The 21,639-nt window shown below is 37.7% G+C and overlaps 2 protein-coding genes across 3 annotated transcripts; both read left to right on the top strand.

Annotated features, from left to right (window-relative positions):
- The first annotated feature begins 935 nt into the window (after positions 1 to 935).
- Positions 936 to 14,711, top strand: LOC137965802 (succinate dehydrogenase [ubiquinone] flavoprotein subunit, mitochondrial-like). Of its 2 annotated transcripts, XR_011116158.1 has the most exons (17): positions 936 to 1,165; positions 1,978 to 2,148; positions 2,290 to 2,377; positions 2,773 to 2,919; positions 3,011 to 3,151; positions 3,728 to 3,813; positions 3,933 to 4,025; positions 4,106 to 4,169; positions 4,307 to 4,450; positions 4,700 to 4,887; positions 4,986 to 5,160; positions 5,252 to 5,422; positions 11,455 to 11,524; positions 11,629 to 11,749; positions 11,833 to 11,870; positions 13,778 to 13,951; positions 14,600 to 14,711. XR_011116158.1 is itself a non-coding variant. In XM_068812152.1 (16 exons), exons 1-16 carry the CDS (start codon positions 1,067 to 1,069, stop codon positions 13,878 to 13,880), a joined length of 1,899 nt encoding a protein of 632 aa, XP_068668253.1. In that variant the 5' UTR covers positions 936 to 1,066; the 3' UTR covers positions 13,881 to 14,397. The 2 variants fall into 2 exon arrangements, 1 of the variants encoding a protein (XP_068668253.1); XM_068812152.1 differs by lacking the exon at positions 14,600 to 14,711 and having other exon boundaries at positions 13,778 to 14,397.
- Positions 14,712 to 16,659: 1,948 nt separating this feature from the next.
- Positions 16,660 to 19,049, top strand: LOC137966102 (glycerol-3-phosphate 2-O-acyltransferase 6-like). Its single transcript, XM_068812589.1, has 2 exons — positions 16,660 to 17,387; positions 17,939 to 19,049. The coding sequence occupies exons 1-2, from the start codon at positions 16,773 to 16,775 to the stop codon at positions 18,845 to 18,847; spliced, it is 1,524 nt and encodes a 507-aa protein (XP_068668690.1). The 5' UTR covers positions 16,660 to 16,772; the 3' UTR covers positions 18,848 to 19,049.
- The last annotated feature ends 2,590 nt before the right edge of the window (positions 19,050 to 21,639 follow it).

The raw sequence follows: 21,639 nt of genomic DNA, 5'->3' as shown, positions 1-21,639 counted from the left end.
TTGTTTTCAGTTTTATTTTCAATCTTATCTTTAAAAGTATGACGTAACTAGTGTCGTTCATTGATTAGAGTGGATGAAGATTAGCTTTCAGAGCTTGCAGTGATGTAAGGAACTGGAAGGTCTGATTAATTCTAGTAAACGCTGCAGAGATCGTCTTCTCTCTTGCAATGAGAGCCTTAAATATATAAAGCTAACTATTTGCTTCCTTTAGAAATCGAGTTCAACAAACAAAAATACCAAAAATCATTGATAAGGGCAAGGACAACCAGAGATATTTTATCGTTTTTGTTTACCAAATTACACAAAAAAGGCTCAAATCCCACCAAGAATGTTTGTATTCAACTTTTTTCTTTCTTTAAAAATTAGCATTTACCTGCACCCAATTTTCAATTTAACCTTCAATTTTAAATTAAATTACTTATATTTTTTTTATTTCTAGTCTATGTCTATTTATTAAATTGAAGTCATATGAGAACTTTATAGTCCTATATATCTTAATGAACGTAAAGATTTTATATTTATTAGCTGAAAAAAAAGTTTTCAAAATGACTAGTCATTTTGGGATAAGGTCTTCTACCCAAATGTAATAGGAGAAAAAATAAAATCTAGAAACTATAGTGATGCTTAGATTTTTCGGACTAGGAGAATGACTCTCCCTTTCCCTCCCTCCCTCTTATTTTAATATCCACAATTTGTGTATGTTCCTTGACAAATATTAGCTAAAAAGCTTTGCCTAAGTAATGGTTCCTTTGACTCTAACAATGTTAGAGAAAGTCTTTAGAGGAATGAAAAAACAGATTGCCAACGAGGTTATGACGTGGTACTAAATTGTCGTGCAAAATAAAGCCACGTCAGAGGCCTTGACATTACATGAACTACTCAAACGTGGCATTATTACCACGTCAAAATAAATCCTTTTCAAAGGTCACTCAGGTTTTTGTTTTCCTTATTTCCGTCCGCCATCTCTACTCCCTGCTTCTTTCGTTACAGAGCTCTCCAGCAGTGTCGATCGGGAGGCCGGAAAGGTGGGTTTCAGATAAGATACTACAGCATTCGGTAAACGACGATGTGGCGCTGCCTCTCTCGCGGTCTTCGCCTCTCATCGGCCTACAATAGATCGGTCTCAAAGGAGCCTTTGCTTTCCCGATTTCTCTCTACTGATTCGGTACGAGTCTTTAGTATCTATCTCGCTTGCTCCATTTTTTTTGTGTGTAAAATTTCTTTCATTTTTCTCTGAGATCTCTATATCGATGCTGAATTGGTGATTCTTCGCTTGGTATGATTCCTGTTTGTCTGCTTTCCGGTTAGTACGTCTGCACTTCATTTGTGCTCTATTTGTTTATGCATTTCGTCTGTAACGATTTGATCGGCCTAGGGAATCTAACTTTACTCCTTCGCCGGGCATCAGTCGGATCCGTACATTTTCTTTGGTCCATGTATCACTAAATTCGATCTGAAGGCTCTCTAAATGTTTTGTAAATTTAGTTCTTAGTTAGCTACGTTTTGGCTGCTAGTTTTAGTGACAAAGAGTAATGTGCTGGACATATGTCTCAAATATTTTTTGGTCGAAATTGTCTGTTGCTATCTGTCACGTGGTCATTGTCTATTTTGTTTGGTGTCTGTGTTCGCTGAAAACATTTCCAAGTTTTGGAGCAGCTTAAACTGCAGTGTTATCTGAATTGATTTTATCCATTTCTGTTCAATTGTTTCAAACTTGGTTATTGTAGAAATACTATCACTTTGTCATCTCTGTTTAACATTTTCTATCTTTTTCTTCTATATGATATGGTTTTGTTTACTGTAAAGTCCAATTTTTTTAACTGTTTGTTTATGGCGTTGTCAAACTTCTTTGATTTTGCCTTTACGCCATACATTTTTATGGTTTTACCTTTTTGCAAAAGATTTCTCTAGTAAATTATGCTTTTCCCATCTGCATACGAATTTGGAGTTGAGTTTTATTGAACTTGTCTTTTGCAGGGGGTTGTAGGTAGGTCATCTTACACCATCGTTGATCACACCTATGATGCCGTTGTGGTTGGGGCAGGTGGAGCAGGTCTCAGAGCGGCTATTGGACTTTCAGAACATGGGTTCAACACTGCCTGCATCACAAAGCTCTTCCCAACTCGATCACATACTGTTGCCGCACAGGTATGAAGACTTTTTTTCAACATCTTATGGACCTTTAGTTTCTATACAAAGCTTATGATTGACATTCCTTGAAGGAGAACCGGAATATTAGCTGTCAGATTTTTTTTGCTCCTTGTGAATATGCTCTTGGATTCTTTGCAGGGTGGCATCAATGCAGCTCTGGGGAACATGACTGAAGATGACTGGAGGTGGCACATGTATGACACAGTTAAAGGAAGTGATTGGTTAGGTAAGTTCCACTGGTCATTTTCAGTTTATCTTTTGTTCTTGGATCCTGGAATTGCAATTCTAAACGTGCATCAGCGTCTTTGCGAAGCTCAGGTTTGCATATCTTTGACTTTCTAGTGAATTAATCCCTCAGTTTCTTTTCTTCTTCTTTTTTTTTGGCTATAGTTGAGAATTTCATTGAGAAATAGAGAGCAATAGAAAAGAGCCTTGCAAACTAAAGGCCCTAAAACCCTAATTTCCTCATGTAAATTCAATAAGCTGGTTTAACGGGATTTTTCAACTGTTAATGCACTCTAGAAATAGATGATATAAAATCTCTGTTAACAACTACTTGCAAATATTGATGCTTAAAATATTTCTTGGTGTTCTCAACAAATGGACTATCATGTTTGCTAGGTGATCAAGATGCTATCCAGTACATGTGTCGAGAGGCACCAAAGGCAGTAATAGAGCTCGAAAATTATGGATTGCCATTTTCTCGGACTGAAGATGGCAAAATATATCAGCGCGCTTTTGGTGGTCAGAGCCTTAATTTTGGAAAAGGTATATAGACACAAGACATGATGTAAGGGTCCTATCTGTGCTTTAGATTAGTAATGTTGTCTGATGCATAGGTTTTATGTCCAATTTGTAGGTGGTCAGGCTTATCGTTGTGCTTGCGCAGCTGATCGAACTGGCCATGCTCTGTTGCACACTCTTTATGGTCAGGCGATGAAACACAATACACAATTTTTTGTCGAGTACTTTGCATTGGATCTTATAATGGATAGTGACGGTAAGTTGTTTCATGAAGTGGAACACATCTACCTGCAAAGTGGAACTTCTATTATTATCTCATTTGGGTCAGATCATCAATTTTGCTGTATCTTGTCGATTTGAGGCATAAAATTTCTCATCATAGAATTTATGTGGTATTTCTGGCATCTGATTTCAAAGTCAGATATAATCTGTTAGTGTTTGGAAGGTTGAACAGTGAACCAGTCAGACATCATTTGATGCTGAGTGTTTCTTAGCTTTTGACTGCATAGCCTTGTACAGTAAATTTAATTTTGATGAAGATAGACATGCAAATATGTGAAATTAGTGCTAAGCATACAGACACTTGTACAAATGGCCGCAAATGAATGGATTTTTTATTAGCTATTGTCTTGCGAAAGAATATTCCAAGTTCCGAATTGTGAGCCAATGAATTTGATTGAGAAACAAGTAGTTATCAGGTTGTGGTAGGTCATATAAGGAGCACCATACACTAGTACTTTTTCAAGAGATGTATGCATCAGCTTTTATTGATGTCAGGATTTGAGATCAGACCTCTTTTATGAAGTGTTATTGTCTTTTTCACATCATACAGGTGCCTGCCAAGGTGTGATTGCACTAAATTTGGAAGATGGGACTATTCACCGGTTCCGTGCTGCTTCTACAATTTTGGCCACAGGGGTACAAAAATTTTGTGTGTTTGGATAACATATATTGTACTATGTTTACATATATATATTATGTATATGATTTCTACATTCTACTCCTCTTGAACTTTTGGATGCCATACCACATGTTAGGGTTATGGTAGGACATACTTCTCTGCAACTTCAGCTCATACCTGCACTGGTGATGGCAATGCAATGGTGGCACGTGCCGGCTTACCTCTTGAGGTATGTTAGTTTTCAAAGTCAGCAGTTGTTTGAACTCTTTCATGTATCTTACTATATTTCGGTGCTGAATCTATGTGTAGGATCTAGAGTTTGTTCAGTTCCATCCGACGGGTATATATGGTGCTGGATGCCTTATTACTGAAGGTTGCTATTTTTTTGGTTGTTGATTTTTTTTTCCCACATTTTATGAGCAGATAGCTAGGGAGCCCAAAACCTGATCCAGATTAATGTGCAACTTTCTCAACTTTATTTTTGCACTGGTTTATGTGGATGATGTGTAGGATCTCGAGGTGAAGGTGGTATTCTCAGAAACAGTGAAGGTGAAAGGTTCATGGAAAGATATGCCCCAACTGCAAAGGATCTTGCATCACGTGATGTTGTTTCGAGATCAATGACAATGGAGATCCGTGAAGGTCGTGGAGTAGGTATTGTTCCATCTATTTCTCTTGTACTTGGACATGTAGATTACAAATGGAAGACATATTTCACTTAAGTGCTTCCAGTTGTCATATTTTGGACACTGAATTTTACATGTGAATGCTTACTATCTAGAATGAACTTAGCCACTTGCTATCTTCTGGGATCTCAAACTGATTAAAGTGCTGTTCCTTCTTTTAATTAATTTCTTGTTGTATTTTAGAGTAGTCAGCAAGTGCTATCTTGTCTTTCAACAGGACCCCTGAAGGACCACATATACCTTCACTTGAATCACTTACCCCCTGAAGTGCTGAAGGAGAGACTTCCTGGTATCTCTGAAACTGCTGCTATTTTTGCCGGTGTAGATGTTACAAAGGAGCCCATTCCTGTTCTACCAACAGTACACTATAATATGGGTGGTATACCTACAAACTACCATGGGGAGGTAAATAAAGCAGCAACAATGAGATTTAAGTTGAGTTTGGTGCTGATTTTTTTTTTTCCACTTACTGCTTTCCTTATTGTTGCCTGTTTGCTTGTCAGGTTGTTCATATTAAAGGTGATGATCCTGATACACTGGTTCCAGGGTTAATGGCTGCTGGAGAAGCAGCTTGTGCATCAGTTCATGGAGCTAACCGACTTGGTGCAAATTCCCTTCTTGACATTGTTGTTTTTGGGCGAGCTTGTGCCAATAGGATTGCAGAGATTAATAAGCCAGGTATATTCCTCTTTTGCTCTTTACAATATTTAAAAATTCTGAAGCATGGTGAGTAACTGCGGAATGATTATGTCTACTTATGCTCTTATAGGAGCAAAACAAAAACCTCTGGCAACTGATGCTGGTGAAAAGACAATTGCATGGCTCGATAGACTAAGGAACAAAAATGGTTCACTGCCTACTTCAACAATACGTCTCAACATGCAAAGGACTATGCAGAATAATGCAGCTGTCTTTCGGACTCAAGAAACCTTAGAAGAGGGTAACTGATCTTTCTTCCAAGTGTCTCATCATGCACACGTAGCAAAAAGAGAATATCACCCAATTATTTGTTTAGGTAGAATACCAATTTTTTTGAAAATGGTGGTAGCTTTATTAATTAACTGAGCATTAGTGTTACAACATAGGGTACAACATAGGACACAACATAGAGTACAAACAATTCAAGGAGCTAAAGCTCATGTGAGGGCCCGAAGGTCAAGTTATCTCTGGAAGCCCCCATCTTTTGCTAGCATATCAGATTCGGAGTTAGCTGATCTTGGGACCTTTTTCTAGGCTTTATGTCATTCAATTGTTATGTTTATGATTGTTGAATTTAGGACACTGTGAATAATACCTCGAGCAAGGGGGGAGAGAAAGAAAAAAGGGAAAAAGAGAAAAGCTCTCGGGTAGAGAGAGAAGAGAAGGAAAATAAGGGAGATTAGAGAGAGAGAGTACTTCACACGAGAGAGGAGACAAATAGAAGAAACTTGTTTGATTTTTTCGAGTTACAATCACCCCTATTTATAGTTGAGGAGGTGATAGAGTCCATGTACAACTAACCTTAGGACTCCTAATTACATTCCAACCAGAACTCTCTAAGATAAACCTATTATGATAAGATTACATTATCTATTTAAGAGACTAATTTAACTCAACTACAAACACCTTCTTTAAGCACGTGAATCAAGCTAGAGAGCCAACTCGTTTTTTTTTTTTAAAGATGTATTTATATTAACAAGAGAAATTATAGAAAAGGGTGCATATCCCTGACAACTAGCGATTTTAGGGTAGCTCCCTGCTTAGCAAGCACATCGGCTGCCAAATTTGCGGATCTCGGAATGTGAGACCAAATACAAAATAAAACTGAAGTAATTTCAATAATCTCTCGAAAAGTGTCCCAATGGCGCCACGGGGGAGGGGTGCACACTCGCACCATTCAATGACCACCTTCGAGTCCCCTTCAATATGAAGGGGACCGATGCACTTATCTCTAAAAACACGAAGCCTGTTGAGAAGGCCATGAAGCTCCGTAGACGTAGAGTCGGCGATTCCTAAAGGGCCAGCATATGAGAAAAGTTGGTTGCCTGAATGATCCGAAATAACCCCTCCGAATCTAGAGATCCCAGGATTACCAAGAGAAGAGCCATCACAGTTCAGCTTAAGGTAACCAGGTTCAGGAGGGATCCATTCCTACATAATCAGGACCTTTGTCCCAGAGTGCATCATAGCCAAATTAATCCAGTTTTCACGGATAGGGGTACCCACAAAAGAGGAGAATGATTTCTTCGTCAGGAGCCAAGAAGAAATATGTCCCACCACTCGGTCCGCCACCCGGTCAGCTGCTTCACTTTTACTATCAAACCTCGTACGATTGCGTTTATTCTAGAGACCCCACTGGATGAAACTATCACAAGCAGAGAGTATCACTTTTCCGAGGCCAGGAAGGGGCGTATCAAGGAGCTAGAGAGCTAGCTTGTGGTCTTATCTTGTGGGTCCCACATGATCTTCCAGCTCTTGTAGATAGAGGTACTAACTCGTGGTATCTTTGTGGGTCCCACTTGATCTTCTAATCTTCTATTCTATTTCAGCACATGTTCCTTATCTCTTAGCTCGATCCACTTTGGATGAAGACTCTTGTTGACACCTCTCAAGCTCATGGTGGGTCCTACCAGTTTGTGTAGCCATGATGGGTCCCACATTGTAACAATGATGTCATCAAGTAGGTGCCTTAGTTTCCATGGGGCTGCTTCTGGTTTGCACACCCAGCCAATAACTAGTGCCAAGTCTCACAATCAGTGGACTTCTGAAGTGTTGTTTGTATAGCTTGATACCAGCCTGGTAATGCTCTGGTTTCTGCCTTGTTTGAGCTTCAAGTCCTTACTGTGCCCCAGTAGGCCAATTGAATACCCCATTAGAATCTCTAATTAGACCACCTACACCTCCTGGACCAGGATTTCCAAATAATGATTTGTCAAAATGTAGCTTCAACCTATGGATGGGGATTGGGGTGGGGGGGAGTTTCAAACTGCTGAATAGAATGATCTTTTGCTAATGTTTTCTAATTAGGGAGCTCCAAATAGGTGGCATTCTATGAATGCTGCTGGCCCATTGAAGAGCACTATGTATTACTTTTTCAATGGCTCCTCCAATGTATGCTGGTTTTCCTTCGAACATTCTGCTATTCTTTTTGGCCTTATGTGCTAAGGCACTGCAGCAACTGCTGCCTTCCATTGTGCTTTCCCTACTGTGGAAGGAGCCAAGAATGAGTTTGTTGCAAGAACTCTCTATAGTTTCTGGGTTTGCATATCGGTATACTGAACTGCTGAATAGAATGATCTTTTGCTAATGTTTTCTGATTAGGGTCCAAAAATGTGGCATTCTATGAATGCTGCTGGCCCATTGAAGAGCACTATGCATTACTTTTTCAATGACTCCTCCAATGTATGATGGTTTTCCTTCAAACATTCTGCTATTCTTTTTGGCCTTATGTGCTAGGGTACTGCAGCATCTGCTGCCTTCCATTGTGCTTGACCTACTGTGGAAGGAGCTAAGAATGAGTTTGCTGCAAGAACTCTATATAGTTTCTGGGTTTGCATATAGGTATACTGAACTTGGACAAGATTCCCCCCTAAATCTCATTGCTAAAGTTACAGTGCAGTAGGAGGTGGCTATAGTTTTCCTCCGAGATTCCACAAAACTTGCTTAGGCTGTTGACAATAGGCTGCCCCTTTTTAGAGAGCTTGCATTTGAGTATTTTACCATGACCTGCTGCCATATGAATTGCAGCACTCTGTTTTGTTGCTATTAATGGCCATGCCAAACGTGCCCCCGTGGCTGTGCTGATGGGGGCCTGTTGCTTTTTCCAAATTGTAATAATAGCCATAGAGAATGTGCCTGATGAGCAGAGGCACCATGCTGGGTCATCTTCCCTTTCTCCTGAGAGAGGCGCTGAGTCTAGCAGCTCCAGTAGGCTAGTGAGTTCAGCTATTTCATCATTTAAGTTTCTCTTAATATTGAGATTTGAACCACTGTTTCCCCCCTCAACTTTTCGATTGTTGAACTGTGATATATGGCTTCTTGCTAGCGCATACAGCCTTGGGAACACTTGCTTCAGCATCGTTTCTCCTACCAACCAGAAAGCTACCGAGTCTCTCCTACTGTGAAGCGTGAAATTCTTAAACATGTCTTTTTCTCTTAGAACTACTTTTCAACACCGGATGTTCTGGGTGATGGGCTGTCTGCAGGTGACCAATTATTTTGATCAGTCCCATATTTCCTTCCGGAACCATTCTTCATAAAAAACTTCTTTGCATACCTCCATAGCCATTTCCCTAACAGTGAATTCATTAATCTTAATCTTTTTGTCCCAAGTCCACCATTTGTTTTTGCTTTAACACACTTGGTTTCACTGAACCAGTAGGTTTGTGAATTGGCACTTCCACACCACAAAAATCTACACTGTATTGCTTCTAATTTGGCAGCAATACCTGCTGGCATGGCAACAATGATAGGAAGTAGTTCTGTATGTCAGCTAGGGATGCTTTGATCAATGCTGTCCTGCCAGCCCGAGAGAGCAACTGCCCCTTCCAAGTGTCTAGCCTTCTCTTACATCTATCTGCCATAGGCTGCTATAGTTATTTGTTTACTCTTCCTGTAAATAGTGGTAGACCCAAGTATATACTTGGAAGCTCCATGGGAGAACAGCCTAGTACCTGTGCCATGCAAGATTCCATGTCTTTGCTGATATTGACTCCAATTCACCCTGATTTTATCCAGTTAACTTTCTGACCAGACATTAACTCATACAGGTCCAGAACTGCTTTTGTTTTGATGGCAGAACTGCCTTTGTTTTGATGGCCTGATCATGCAGTCAATATGACCGTATCATCTGCAAATTGCATGATGGGTACTTTGAAATGATGGTCTCTCGAGCAGAAACCTGCTATCCAACCTTGATGTTGTCCTTTGTACACCATAGAACATAGTGCCGATTTAACTTCTAATAAGTTATTTGTCCTATTATTTTTCCAAATGAAGAAAAAGTTATCTGCCAACACTATTCATAAGAATTCATTTGCATGAATTTCATGGTTATTTATTGGTGTGTGCTCTTCAATATTTCTTTTGTTCCATCTACAAAGTTTAAGGTTGTTGAAGAGCAGGTATGTAAGAGTATTACATGACTTTCACAGAGCTAAAATTAATATGGTGGAGTCTAAGAAAAGTCTCACAGAAGAATCTCAGTTATTGGATTCGTCTTGTTTCCTCTATTATAAATAGAGGCTCATTTACTCAAATTATAACAAGTTAGTGAAGTATTTTTCTTTTCCAGAAATTAATATGGTATCATAGCTAGGTTTTGTGAGTTGACTTAGTCAACCCACCGAGATAATGTGATCCTTTTCTTACTTATCATCTCTAGTAGTTTAGGTTCGTATTCTATTTTTTTTCTTTATTTCCTGTCCCAATACCCGTTGTTTTCTTGGTGCTAGCACCTCCATACTGAACTTTTCATATTGCAATTTATATATTGGAGAAAAGATATTCGAGTCTACTTCCCAACACAAAAAGAAGTTTAGCAATCAGAGTTTTCTACAAAGAGAAATTGATATTTGAAGCAGCAAAAGTCTACAAGAGATGTTCGAGCAATAGCAAAAAACTTCAACTTTCGAGGCGTTTTATGCCACCAAGAATAAGATTTTATATGAAAAATTATACATCAAAAGAAAGATTTGTACGTCTATTTTCTTACCTATCCAACCAATTCTCAATTTGAGTGTTCTAGAGGGAGATATCAATCTTAGAAGAGTCAATGGTCATGTTGGTCAAAGAAGAAAGAGTACTCGGTTCGACCAGATTAAAGAGTCTGAAATCTATCAGATTCTTTCTCCTAAAAGAAGTATATTTTGTGAAGAAAAGTTATATTTGGATGAAATGTATCAAAGTCTAGTTTCAGAAGGAGAAAATTCCATGTCAATTTGATCTATATTTAAGGAGATATTCGCATTGGAGTCGTCAATGATCAAACTACATAATGAAGCAAATTAAGTGGTCATAAAAGATTCAAGAACGAAGTATTTCATGTCAAATTAGGGATCAATTTAAATATCTTCGAGTTTAGTTTTTTGAGCAAAAAACCGTTTGTGATTTTGAGTTATATTTTTTGAGATATCGATATAAGAAGTACCAAAGGTTAGTTCTGCCAAAAATCTCTCATTTTTTCCTATTATCTCTCCACATATTGATGTGAATTGAGTTTCCTTTTATCCTCAAATACGAGTTTTTTAGCCAAATATCTCTTCTAATTAAAAAGTTTTGGTTAGACATAACATCATGATGTGCTCAATCAAGGTATACAATATCTTGCTTCAATGTTGTTTTTAAGTTTTGCGTTTTTGTTCCTTGGTTGTGTATTTTTTACATAGTTAACTCTAAAAAATTGTGGTCACCCCAAAAAAGTTATACTTGGAAATTTATTAAGTTTTACCGTTATAGACTCCCCTAATTTTTTATTTTTTTAAAAGCTCATTTTGGAAGTATGAGTGTTGCATAGTAACTTCCTTCCGGTTCAAGTTGTTTTCTTTTGGTATTCTTCAGTTTATTTTATCGTGTTTTCATCACTTCAGAGCAATGCCTATACTCACTACTTAAAAAGTATAAGAGTGTGCCCAACATCTAACTTAATTTAAGTCTTTTATTCTTCACCCAATAGGTGATTTGTGTTTGAGCTACCGTTAAAAAGTGAGTAATCTCTTTGTAAAGTCCTAAAGTTGGGCTGTTTTTCCGCCTTTAAAATTGAGCGGAGTGTGTTTTAGACTATGACCGTACTGGGACAAAGGTAGTTTAATTGTAATTGGATTTTACTTGTTTCCTCTATTATAAATAGATGCCCATGTACTCAAATTACAATAAATTAGTGAAGTATTTCTCTTTTTCAGAAATTCAACAAAGGTAATTCAATGTAAGAAAATGACATTTGTGTAAGTTGACTGCTCTATTCATTTTGACTATATAGTGAATTTTGCATTTCAGGGTGTAAGTTGATAGACAAAGTGTGGGAGAGTTTTGATGATGTAAAGTTGTGTGATCGGAGTCTGATATGGTAAAACATATTGCCTGTGGTAGTGGCCTGTTAATGATATCTCAACCAAATTCCAGGATGCGAATTTTTGGGGAATAATGTGTTCTTTTTAACATTTGATGCAGGAACTCTGACTTGATGGAATCCATAGAACTAGAAAACCTTTTAATAAATGCTTGCATTACTATGCATTCTGCAGAGGCTAGGAAAGAAAGCAGAGGAGCACATGCCCGTGAAGATTTTACGGTGAGAATCCATGTCTATTGAAAACTTTGATACCTTTAATCACTTTCATTTCTATTTGATGTTTATGTTGCCCTATTTTGCAGAAACGGGATGATGAAAACTGGATGAAACATACATTGGGGTTAGACTCTCTCCCTCTCTCTCTCTCACACACACAAACATATTCACGCATGCACAGTGGTTCATTTTGATCACTATGGTTTTCAATTATATCTGATGTGAAGCATGTTTGGAGCACTCAAAACTATTACTAGCCAGGTCCCTGTTGCCTTGCACACACACTTGCAGATATTTTTCTTATTTAAACACTAAAACAAGTGTTACATTTTTTATGAGTTTAATAGTTCCTTCATTAGAAAGTTGAAGTCATTTCATCAAGGGGAATTCTCTAAGGCGGATAGATATAAGGAAAATCAGTGATGCTTTTGGCACTTCTTAGAGCATGGTCTCGAAAAAACTATCAAGGATGGATGAATGCCCTTGATCTTGAACGAAGTTACCCTGTCCTGCGGTGGTGGCTGCATTTGGGGAGTTGTGCCCTTAGCCCTGCTGATGGGGGCTGCCAAGTCCTTTTTTATGAAGAGGGCCATAGTGAAGTGACCTGAAAAGTTTGAAAGGCCTAGATATTATTAACTCCTTATTTGTGGAGTCACGATGACCTAAGGAGACAGAAAAGACTAGGTAGACCTTACCTATGTAGTCCTTAATAATGCTATCTCTGCCTGCGGGTCCAGGATATTTTTGGAGCTGCTGTCAAAATTGATCTTGAGAAAGGAGCACATCATGGGGTTAACAATAGTGTGCCTGGATGGAATGTTCACCGACCTCCAAGTTTCTCTGGAAATGGAATTGGGAAAGTGGCTAAGCTCAAGGAGCTTGTTGGCCTAGAAAAGGATGTGCCTTACATTCTGTGAAACCACCAACCTCTGATATCAAAGGTTCTCCCCTTCCAGGCAAACCGAGATCTGCATTAGTTAGGCACATTATTTTCTAGCCCATTGTCCTGAAGAGGAAAGCCATTGACTGCTCCAGAAGGTTTGAGAAAGATGTGGGCAAACAAAGTTAGAGCTTAAACTTGCAAAAGATGGCACTCAATAATTGCTGGGTGAAACAACTGTGGAGGACGAGATGCTCTGCCCTCTCAATTGGTGCGTCATGAAGTCCTGAAGCTTCCATTTGGTTGCACACCTTCTCTGACATTGATTGATAGTTAGGACCATACATCACTGCACATCAAACAAAATGAACAAACTTGGAGGGCATCAGAATGACCCAAGTATTGGCCAGTACTGGCTTGGTGGAAGGGTCAAAGCCACAAAGACATACTAGGAGCCGGCTGTATATGATGTGGAAGAGCTCGTCTTACAAATCATTGTGTCATCTCCTACTTTCATGATAGCAGATTACAAATCTCATAGGCTTCCTGGTTAGAGAGGGCATACTTTAACTTATGATCCCAAGGGTCAGGCCCTGTTCACCATGTGGTATGAACTAAGGACCAAAATTGAGGGCCATGAGTGATTCTAAAGGTTATGGGGGAAGCCTTAGCAAGGGTGTCCTCCCCTTAACCAAATATCCAGCTAGAATTTGGGGAGGTTGCCATTATGGATGTGTGGGCTAAAATCATGAAAGAAGCTGGCCTTGGTTTGCAAATGGATTCCAGAGGCTAGATGCAGAGGTGGAGGTGAGTCCCAAAGGAAGCCATCAGTTTTCAATGCATCTATATTTGTTTGTGATGATCTTCCTCAACCTCCATCCAGTTCACTTGATGATTCTTAGAATTTGAGGAAGTGCCTCTCCAATAGGACCTCCTTTGTCAATAGCCTCAATGTGGCTTGCAGAAGAAACCTGCAGCGAAGGAAGGATAGAAAATATAATGGATCTCATTTCAATTTGATACCTTTTCTAATTGTTTCATCTTAGTTTTCTTTCATAATACTTATTTCCTCCTGTTTATTTTTTTCTTCTCTCTTTCTCTCTCTCACCCCTTCACTCTCTCTTACGGACTGTGATGTTGTGTTTTTTTAGGTACTGGAATAATGGTGCAGTTCGGCTTGATTATAGACCTGTCCACTTGAATACATTGGATGATGAAATTGAATCATTCCCACCAAAAGCACGTGTTTACTGATAAAGATATCATGATGTTACCTTATTACTGGAGAAGCATCAATAAAGTTATGACACTTGCTTTGCTGAATGGTATTACTGCAAAGTTCTTCATATCTCCAATAAAGATTAATTTTGGAGGACAGTTTTGAATAATTTTATTTCTTCTCTGTCCACGCATTTCAGATTTTGTTCTCCATAATTATAGATGGTGATTCAACCACCTCATCTCTTAGATGTCCATGCATACTGATCCCCATGGAAATTGGGTTACATAGAGATGAAAATTAAGCATTATCTTCTTGTTGGAATATACAAGGGAGTCATGTACTTCAGTCAGCATATTATCTGATCAACTAGCTGAAAAGGGTGTCTCTAGGCTGCAGATTGCTCCTGGGCAGTCTGTCATAGTAAAAGAGATTTAGAGACATCCCCTTTGTATATTTGCGTATCATTAATTCCTAGCTATTGATGTTTGAAAAATTAATGTAAAGAGACAATTACAGGTCATATCCATATTTGGCATCAGTGGTCTCACCCTCTCTTCAATTTTTTAATCAATTCATCCAAAACTTTTGACTTTGATGCCACAATTAGCATTGTTAGTGATGATGAGATGTCAATTTCTCTCCTTTTCTTTTAATAATCTCATGGGGAACTTGAAAAATGCTACAGCTGGTTGGTTCTTCTGGTGGGATCTAAATAAGATTCATTTCTCCTAATCTTTGTTTGTTTGATCAGGTGATTGTTCGATTCTGGTATTGTGAACGGAGCTAAAGACCCTTACAATCCAATTCATTTTTTGCTTGTATGGTATGCGTATTGGGCAGTATTAGTCTTTCTCGGTCAATTTTTTTTTTTAAATGACAAATGCAATATTATATCCTATATCATACATACATTTAAAAATTTGAGGAACGTGCCAATTACTCGATGGCGACAGTCTTGCTGAAATTCAAACACTTATTTTTTTCTTTTTTTTCCAAATTTTGTTATTGAAGGAAATCTAAACTATAAGAAGAATCAGCAGTGCATTAAGTCGTTGATACAGCACGGAATCTACGCCAAACCTCCAGAATTATATCCTGCTCGGTTTGCTTTTTTTCTCTTATTTTCTATGATTTAGGTTATTTTATAATTAAAAATAAATTAAAAATATTAACTTCTGGTTTAAAAAAATCTTACACATTTCATTTCAATACATTAAATTTAATATATTAAAAAAATATAAATTATGATTATAAACTATTTTAAAAATAATTTAGTTTTTAAAATTCTTATTTGTTGGTACAAAATTTCTACCTTTTTTATAATAAAAAATATATAAAATTTGTCTATTAATTAATTAAAAAATCTTACTCTTACCTATTTAACACCTTTTATTATTGATTTAAAATATATTTTAATAAAAAAATATTTCAGAGTTTTAAAATCTAATTCATCGGTATACATTTTATTATATTATATTTACAATAATAAAAAATAAAATAAGTATAATTAATTAAAAAATCTTACTCTTACCTATTTAAAACATTTTATTATTGATTTAAAGTATTTATTAATTGAAAAATATTTGAAAAAATTATTTTAGAGTTCTAAAATCTATCTTACTCGTAAATGTTTTATTACCTTATATTTACAATAATAAAATATAAAATAAGTATATTAATTCATTAAAAAATCTACTTCTAATATGTTTAACACGTTTTATTATCTATTTAAGATATTTTCTAATTTAAAAAAAATAATTAGTAATATTTTTTTGAGTTTTCAAAAATCTTTTTTGTCGGAACACATTTCATTACCTTTAATTTATTATAATAAAAAATAAAAATTTAATATTAATTATTAAAAAAATCTTCAAATCTGATTAACACCCATAATTATCGATTTTTTAAAAATTTAAAAATATTTATTGGAAAAAAGAAGGTAGAAAATTTATACCAAGAAATAAGAATTTTAAAAACTAAATTATTTTTTACAAAATATTGTATTAAATTAAATAATATTTTAATATAAAATAATTACATAAAAGTATTAAGGTATTCATAAAGTATTAAGTATAATAAGGTATTAATTATTTTTTTAACAATTATTTTTTATTTTTTACTATATTAAAGTAAAGGTATTGAAATGAAATATGTAAAGTATTTTTAAAACCAGAAAATAATGATTTAACATATTTTTTAATTACAAAATAACATACTTCTATCATGAAAAAAAATGGGAGAAAAAAAAGCAAAGTAACATGGAGGGCGTATTTGATATAAGACCTTTCAGGTACTGGTGTGGCACGCTGACATGGCACCACATAAGCAGTCGAAGTTTACATGTCACCTTTGATTATACACATGTAAAGTTGATGAGTCAAAGTTGGATATTTGTGCAATTAAGTTCAAAAGTTGGTTATTTGTATTATTATTTTTTAAAAATTAAATAATATATTAAAATTCCTTTTTTTTTAACAGAAAAAAAAAGCTGACGGGGTCCAAATCTACAACTCAATAGTCGCTGTATTAAATACTAATCCCCCTCCTCGTTCTCACTATGTCTCTATTGGGTTTAGTTACTTGCAGAAAAGAATCGAAAATCTGGATCTGGAGGCTGGTGCCAAGCCAACGCCAGCTTGGGTGGCCGCCGTCCTTAAAAGCTCTGGAATTCAATGTAAGGAGGTGTTGGTTTCAACTTTCAACCACTCGGACCCTCCACATACCTGCCCTAATTTAATCTCCTGAAGTTGCCACGAACACTAAACCCGTACGAAAACTCTTCTCTACATCACTGTTGATTACTATGTTTGTTGCAACCTTTGCTTCCTTCCATTTAAATTCTCCCCTCTCTCTCTCTCTTCTCCTTCACACACACACCTTGCCAGCTCTTCCTTCTTCTTCTTCTCTCTCTCTTCCTATCTCTAATGGGGTCTCATCGTTTTGAGACCATCTCCAAGTGCAGCTCCGAGGGGAGGTCCAATCAGACGGTGGCCGCCGATCTGGATGGCACCCTCCTCCGGTCTTCCAGTGCTTTCCCCTACTACATGCTGGTGGCCCTGGAAGGGGGCAGTCTCATTAGAGGACTTCTCCTCCTTGCATCCGTCCCGTTTGTGTTCTTCATCTACTTATTCGTCTCTGAGAAACTGGCCATCGAGATCTTAACCTTCATCTCTTTCTCCGGGTTGAGGGTGCGAGACATCGAGACTGTGGCGAGATCCGTCTTGCCCAAGTTCTACGCGGAGGATGTTCACCCGGAGGGCTGGAGGGTGTTCAGTTCTTTCGGGAAACGGTATATTGTGACAGCGAATCCCAGGATTATGGTGGAGCCCTTCGTGAAGGGCTACCTCGGGGCGGACAAAATCCTCGGCACCGAGCTGGAGGTCAATAAATCCGGTCGAGCAACTGGGTTCATCAAGAAACCCGGTGTGCTTGTCGGAGTGCACAAGAAAGCGGCCGTCGAGCGGGAATTCGGTGAGAAAATGCCGGACGTCGGCATGGGAGATCGAGAAACCGACTTCGATTTCATGGCTCTCTGCAAGGTTTGATCTTGAAAACGAGAAAGGATTTGTCTCCTGAATCATTATGTAAATTTCTTTTCGTATTAATATCGACAGAAATACAGTTATACTGAAACACAGCACTTTAATGCAGTCCATGAGTGGTTCGTCGCCGTCTTTTTCCGTCTGCTCTGGCTGAAAGTCAGTTCATATATCCAAGGAAGTGTCCAGTTTTTTTACAACCCCTTTTTCACCTTATTTGAGAAGCCCAGAAAGATGCTTTTCGTCGATTGAATTCATTACAATCTTTCAGTGTTTTACTTTTTCTTCTATCTGGTTGTCTTTGCCTTCATTCCTGACTTTCTTCTCTGGTTGGAAGCAATGCCAGTGAGACAAACATAAATTTACGCTGAAAGTTATTAATGATTTCCCGTCAAATTCATACCATCTTTCCTACCCGCACACCTCAACCGAATCGACCTTCTTCTTCCGAGACGACTTCATAAAACTCCCATGATCTGTATCTGTTTCTTTGTCCGCTCCACATCAATATTTATTTTTGAACCTAACCGTGCATGTGTGTCTATCCGCAGGAAGGGTACATGGTCGTCAAGACGAAATGCGAAGCGGTGCCAAGGAACAAGCTCCTGAGCCCAGTCGTGTTCCATGACGGGCGCATGGTGCAGCGACCGACGCCTCTCGTCGCACTCCTGGCCTTCCTCTGGATGCCCATCGGCTTCATCCTCTCTCTGCTCAGGGTATACCTCAACATTCCTCTGCCGGAGAGAATTGTGCGTCATATGTACAGAGTCCTCGGGATCCAACTCATCGTGAAAGGGAACCCTCCACCTCCGCCGAACAAGGGACAGAGCGGTGTACTCTTCGTCTGTAATCACAGGACGGTACTGGACCCGGTGGTCACGGCGGTGGCACTGGGGAGGAAGATCAGCTGCGTGACCTACAGCATCAGCAAATTCTCGGAGCTAATCTCGCCGATCAAAGCCGTGGCACTGTCGAGGGAACGGGAGAAGGATGCGGCTAACATCAAGCGCTTGCTGGAAGAGGGCGACCTGGTGATCTGTCCGGAAGGGACCACTTGCAGAGAGCCCTTCCTGTTACGATTCAGTGCCCTCTTCGCGGAACTGACCGACAGAATTGTCCCGGTCACCATTACCACGAAGCAGAGTATGTTCCACGGTACGACGGTTCGCGGGTGGAAGCTCATGGACCCTTACTTCTTCTTCATGAACCCGATGCCGACTTACGAGATCACCTTCCTGAGCCAGCTGCCAGCCGAGCTGACCTGTACCGGCGGGAAATCCCCAATAGAAGTGGCCAACTACATCCAACGGGTGCTGGCAAGTACCCTCGGCTTTGAATGCACCAACTTCACTAGGAGGGACAAGTACGAGATGCTGGCCGGGACCGACGGCCGCGTCCCTTCCAAGAAGGAGAAGGAGAAGGAGAAGGAGAAGGAGAATGAGAATGAGAAAGTCAAGTGATGAAACAAAAACTAGGCGACTGTATTTTGCTTCGTGTTGCTCGTTTGTTGTAGTGTTTAAACAGACTAATCTCACTGCGCCTCTCTCTCTTTCTCTCTATATAAATGTCTTCTTCTTCATAAATCAACATCTATGTATGTGTTGGTGTAATTTATCGGGAGTTCAACTCCAAAGGAAAGCATTGATTGATTGATTCTGTTCCCCCTTGTAGGCTTAAGACCATTATCATCTTCCTGTTCTTGTATTTATTGAACCCGATCTAGTTTGGTGGAGTTGCAGGCTTTGCAGCACTCGAAAACACGGCATGCGATCACTGGTGGAGAATGGGAGGATGGCAGCATTTAATGCAAGGAAAATTAAGGTTTGTTAACTGTTACACAGAACGAAGAGTTGCAACTGTTTTCTTAGTGGAGGGACATGAGAATAGAAAAGAACGAAAGCAGCTCTTCGCTTCGCTTCTCTACTGTCCAAATGAATTGATGCCGAATTGGTGAAGACGAGCATTCTGTTCTGTCGTTGCTGACTGATCCATCATGAACAGAGATTATGTGGTGGGTAGTCTACGAGGAATAAAGGGCTCTGAAAGTTGTGCATCTTCTGGTTGCTGCTCTGCCAGTGAATCTCGAGTAATTAATGCAGCGTAGTTGGATAAGGGAAAGAAACCGGAGGTTCGCTATTCTGAACAGAAATCATCTTTTTATTAAATGGGAGCCTTTTTTTTTTTTTTTTTTTTTTACCGGAATACCGATTTAAAATAACTTATTTATAATAATAACGAAGACCACAAATTATTTACAAAACTACCGAATTTTGACCGGTCCAATATACATGTGGACAGTCAAAGGTGATACGTAAGCTTTGACCGCTTATGTGTCGACACCTCATCGGTACAAGTAAGGTAGTTAAACACATGGGCTGCCACATCATTATTTTACATGTGTGTCATTTGACACGTCATTATCAATTTCTGCTATTGCCCTGTCATCTCTTGCCAAGTCAGTTCATTCCACGTAAGCCCTTCGTTTTAATTTTTTCGTTATGTTTCTTCCTCGGTCTTTCTCCTCTCCTCTCCTCTCATCTCCTCTCGCCCTCGCTCCTGCTGCCACCGAGCGGCCACGACCGCTCCCCTGCTGTCGCCTCTCGGCCTCGGCCGCTCCCCTACTGCCGCCTCTAGGCCACGATTGCTCCCCTGCTGCCGCCGCTAAGCCACGACCGCTCCCCTGCTGCCGCCGCTAGGCCTCGCCCTCGACGCCCCCCCTCTCTCATTCTTCTTCTCCATTCCCTCTATTCATCCTCTGGCCGCCCCTTCTCTCAGAACCGAAGCTCTACTCACCCGATTTAGGAGGGTGATTTTTTAGGGTTTTGGTTAATTGAATATAATTATTGTATTTAATTATAATGTTGATTTGAATTTAGGTGTTTAATTACTGTATTGATTTTTTTGTGATTTACTATTTAATTTCTAATTTTATGTTAATGAAATTTCTGCCAAATTAAAATTATTGTAAAGTTTTGTAAGATTTTTAATTAAATAATATATATTTTTAATAAATTATTACCTTGTAAATAAGGTGATAAAAAGTATACAAATAAATTATATTTTTAAACACTAAAATAACTTTTTTGTATATTTTTTTTATTTATAAATATTTTATATGGATAATATATGGGTAAGACTTAAAAGTAAAAAAAAATTATTTATAAATATTTTAAATCCATAGTAAATGGGTAAGAGTTAGATTATTTTTATTTATAAATATTTAAAATATTTAAATATTATTATTTTGTAGATAAGGTGATAAAAAGTATACAAATAAATTGTATTTTTAAACTATAAAATAAATTTTTTATATATATTTTTTAAAATTTTAAGTATTTTAAATCTATAATATATGGGTAATACTTAAGAGTAAGATTTTTTTTATTTATAAATATTTAAAATTTGTAAATATTATGATTTTGTAAATAAGGTGATAAAAAGTATACAAATAAATTGTATTTTTAAACTCTAAAATAACTTTTTTATAATTTTATAATTTATAAATATTTTAAATCTAATTAATTTACTTATTATTATTATTTTTAAGTATGAAGAAATAAAAAGTGTAACGATTTTTTTAATTAATAAATATTTTAATTGATATTAAATGGTGTTAAATAAGTAAGAGTTAATTTTTTAATTTTTTATTAATTTTTTTAATAATTTATTATTTTAAATATAAGGTAATAAAAAGTGTATTTAATTTTTTTAAAAATTATTCAAAATTTTATCAAGTAATGACGTGGCATAATACATGTCAACTATACTGACGTGGCAGCCCATGTGTTCAACACCATACTACACCGATGAGGTGTCGACACGTAAGTAGTCAAAGCTTACATGTCGCCTTTGAATGTCCACATGTATAGTGGACCGGTCAAAGTTCGGTAGTTTTGCAAATAAGTTGAAATCGTCGGTATTTTCATAAATAAGTTTTTTTAAATCGGTATTTTGGTAAAATTCCCTTTTTTTTAATCTGTTTATGATATTTGCATGTATATCGTATAAATCTAGTTACAGTAAGGCTGTCAATGATGGGAAAACCAACCTCCCAGTGAATACTCAAATCCAAACCTACAAGAAACCAATCCAATTCTATCGGATATCCTTTAAAAACATGATGAAAATATAAATATTGTTTGAGATTGTAAAATTAAATGAATCCTCATAAAATGAGATGAGATTTGCTAGTCTTTGACCTGAAAGCGCCTAGCCAATACACCCAAAATACTAATCTTTTAGGTGTGGAAAG

This window comes from Aristolochia californica, unplaced genomic scaffold, assembly GCF_029961685.1.
Source record: "Aristolochia californica isolate CCGP_79_NKW_82.1479 unplaced genomic scaffold, dmAriCali1.0.hap1 SCAF_5, whole genome shotgun sequence".
In the NCBI taxonomy this organism is placed as follows: domain Eukaryota; kingdom Viridiplantae; phylum Streptophyta; class Magnoliopsida; order Piperales; family Aristolochiaceae; genus Aristolochia; species Aristolochia californica.
The sequence above is the reverse complement of the archived record's forward strand: the minus strand, read 5'-3'. Positions and strand labels throughout refer to the sequence as shown.

Coding starts and splice junctions, on each gene's coding strand:
- LOC137965802 (XM_068812152.1), top strand. CDS start 1,067: ATGTGGCGCTGCCTCTCTCGCGGTCTTCGCCTCTCATCGGCCTACAAT. Junction 3,152..3,727: donor TCTTATAATGGATAGTGACG/GTAAGTTGTTTC, acceptor CACATCATACAG/GTGCCTGCCAAGGTGTGATT. Junction 5,423..11,454: donor TCAAGAAACCTTAGAAGAGG/GTAACTGATCTT, acceptor TTTGCATTTCAG/GGTGTAAGTTGATAGACAAA.
- LOC137966102 (XM_068812589.1), top strand. CDS start 16,773: ATGGGGTCTCATCGTTTTGAGACCATCTCCAAGTGCAGCTCCGAGGGG. Junction 17,388..17,938: donor ATTTCATGGCTCTCTGCAAG/GTTTGATCTTGA, acceptor GTCTATCCGCAG/GAAGGGTACATGGTCGTCAA.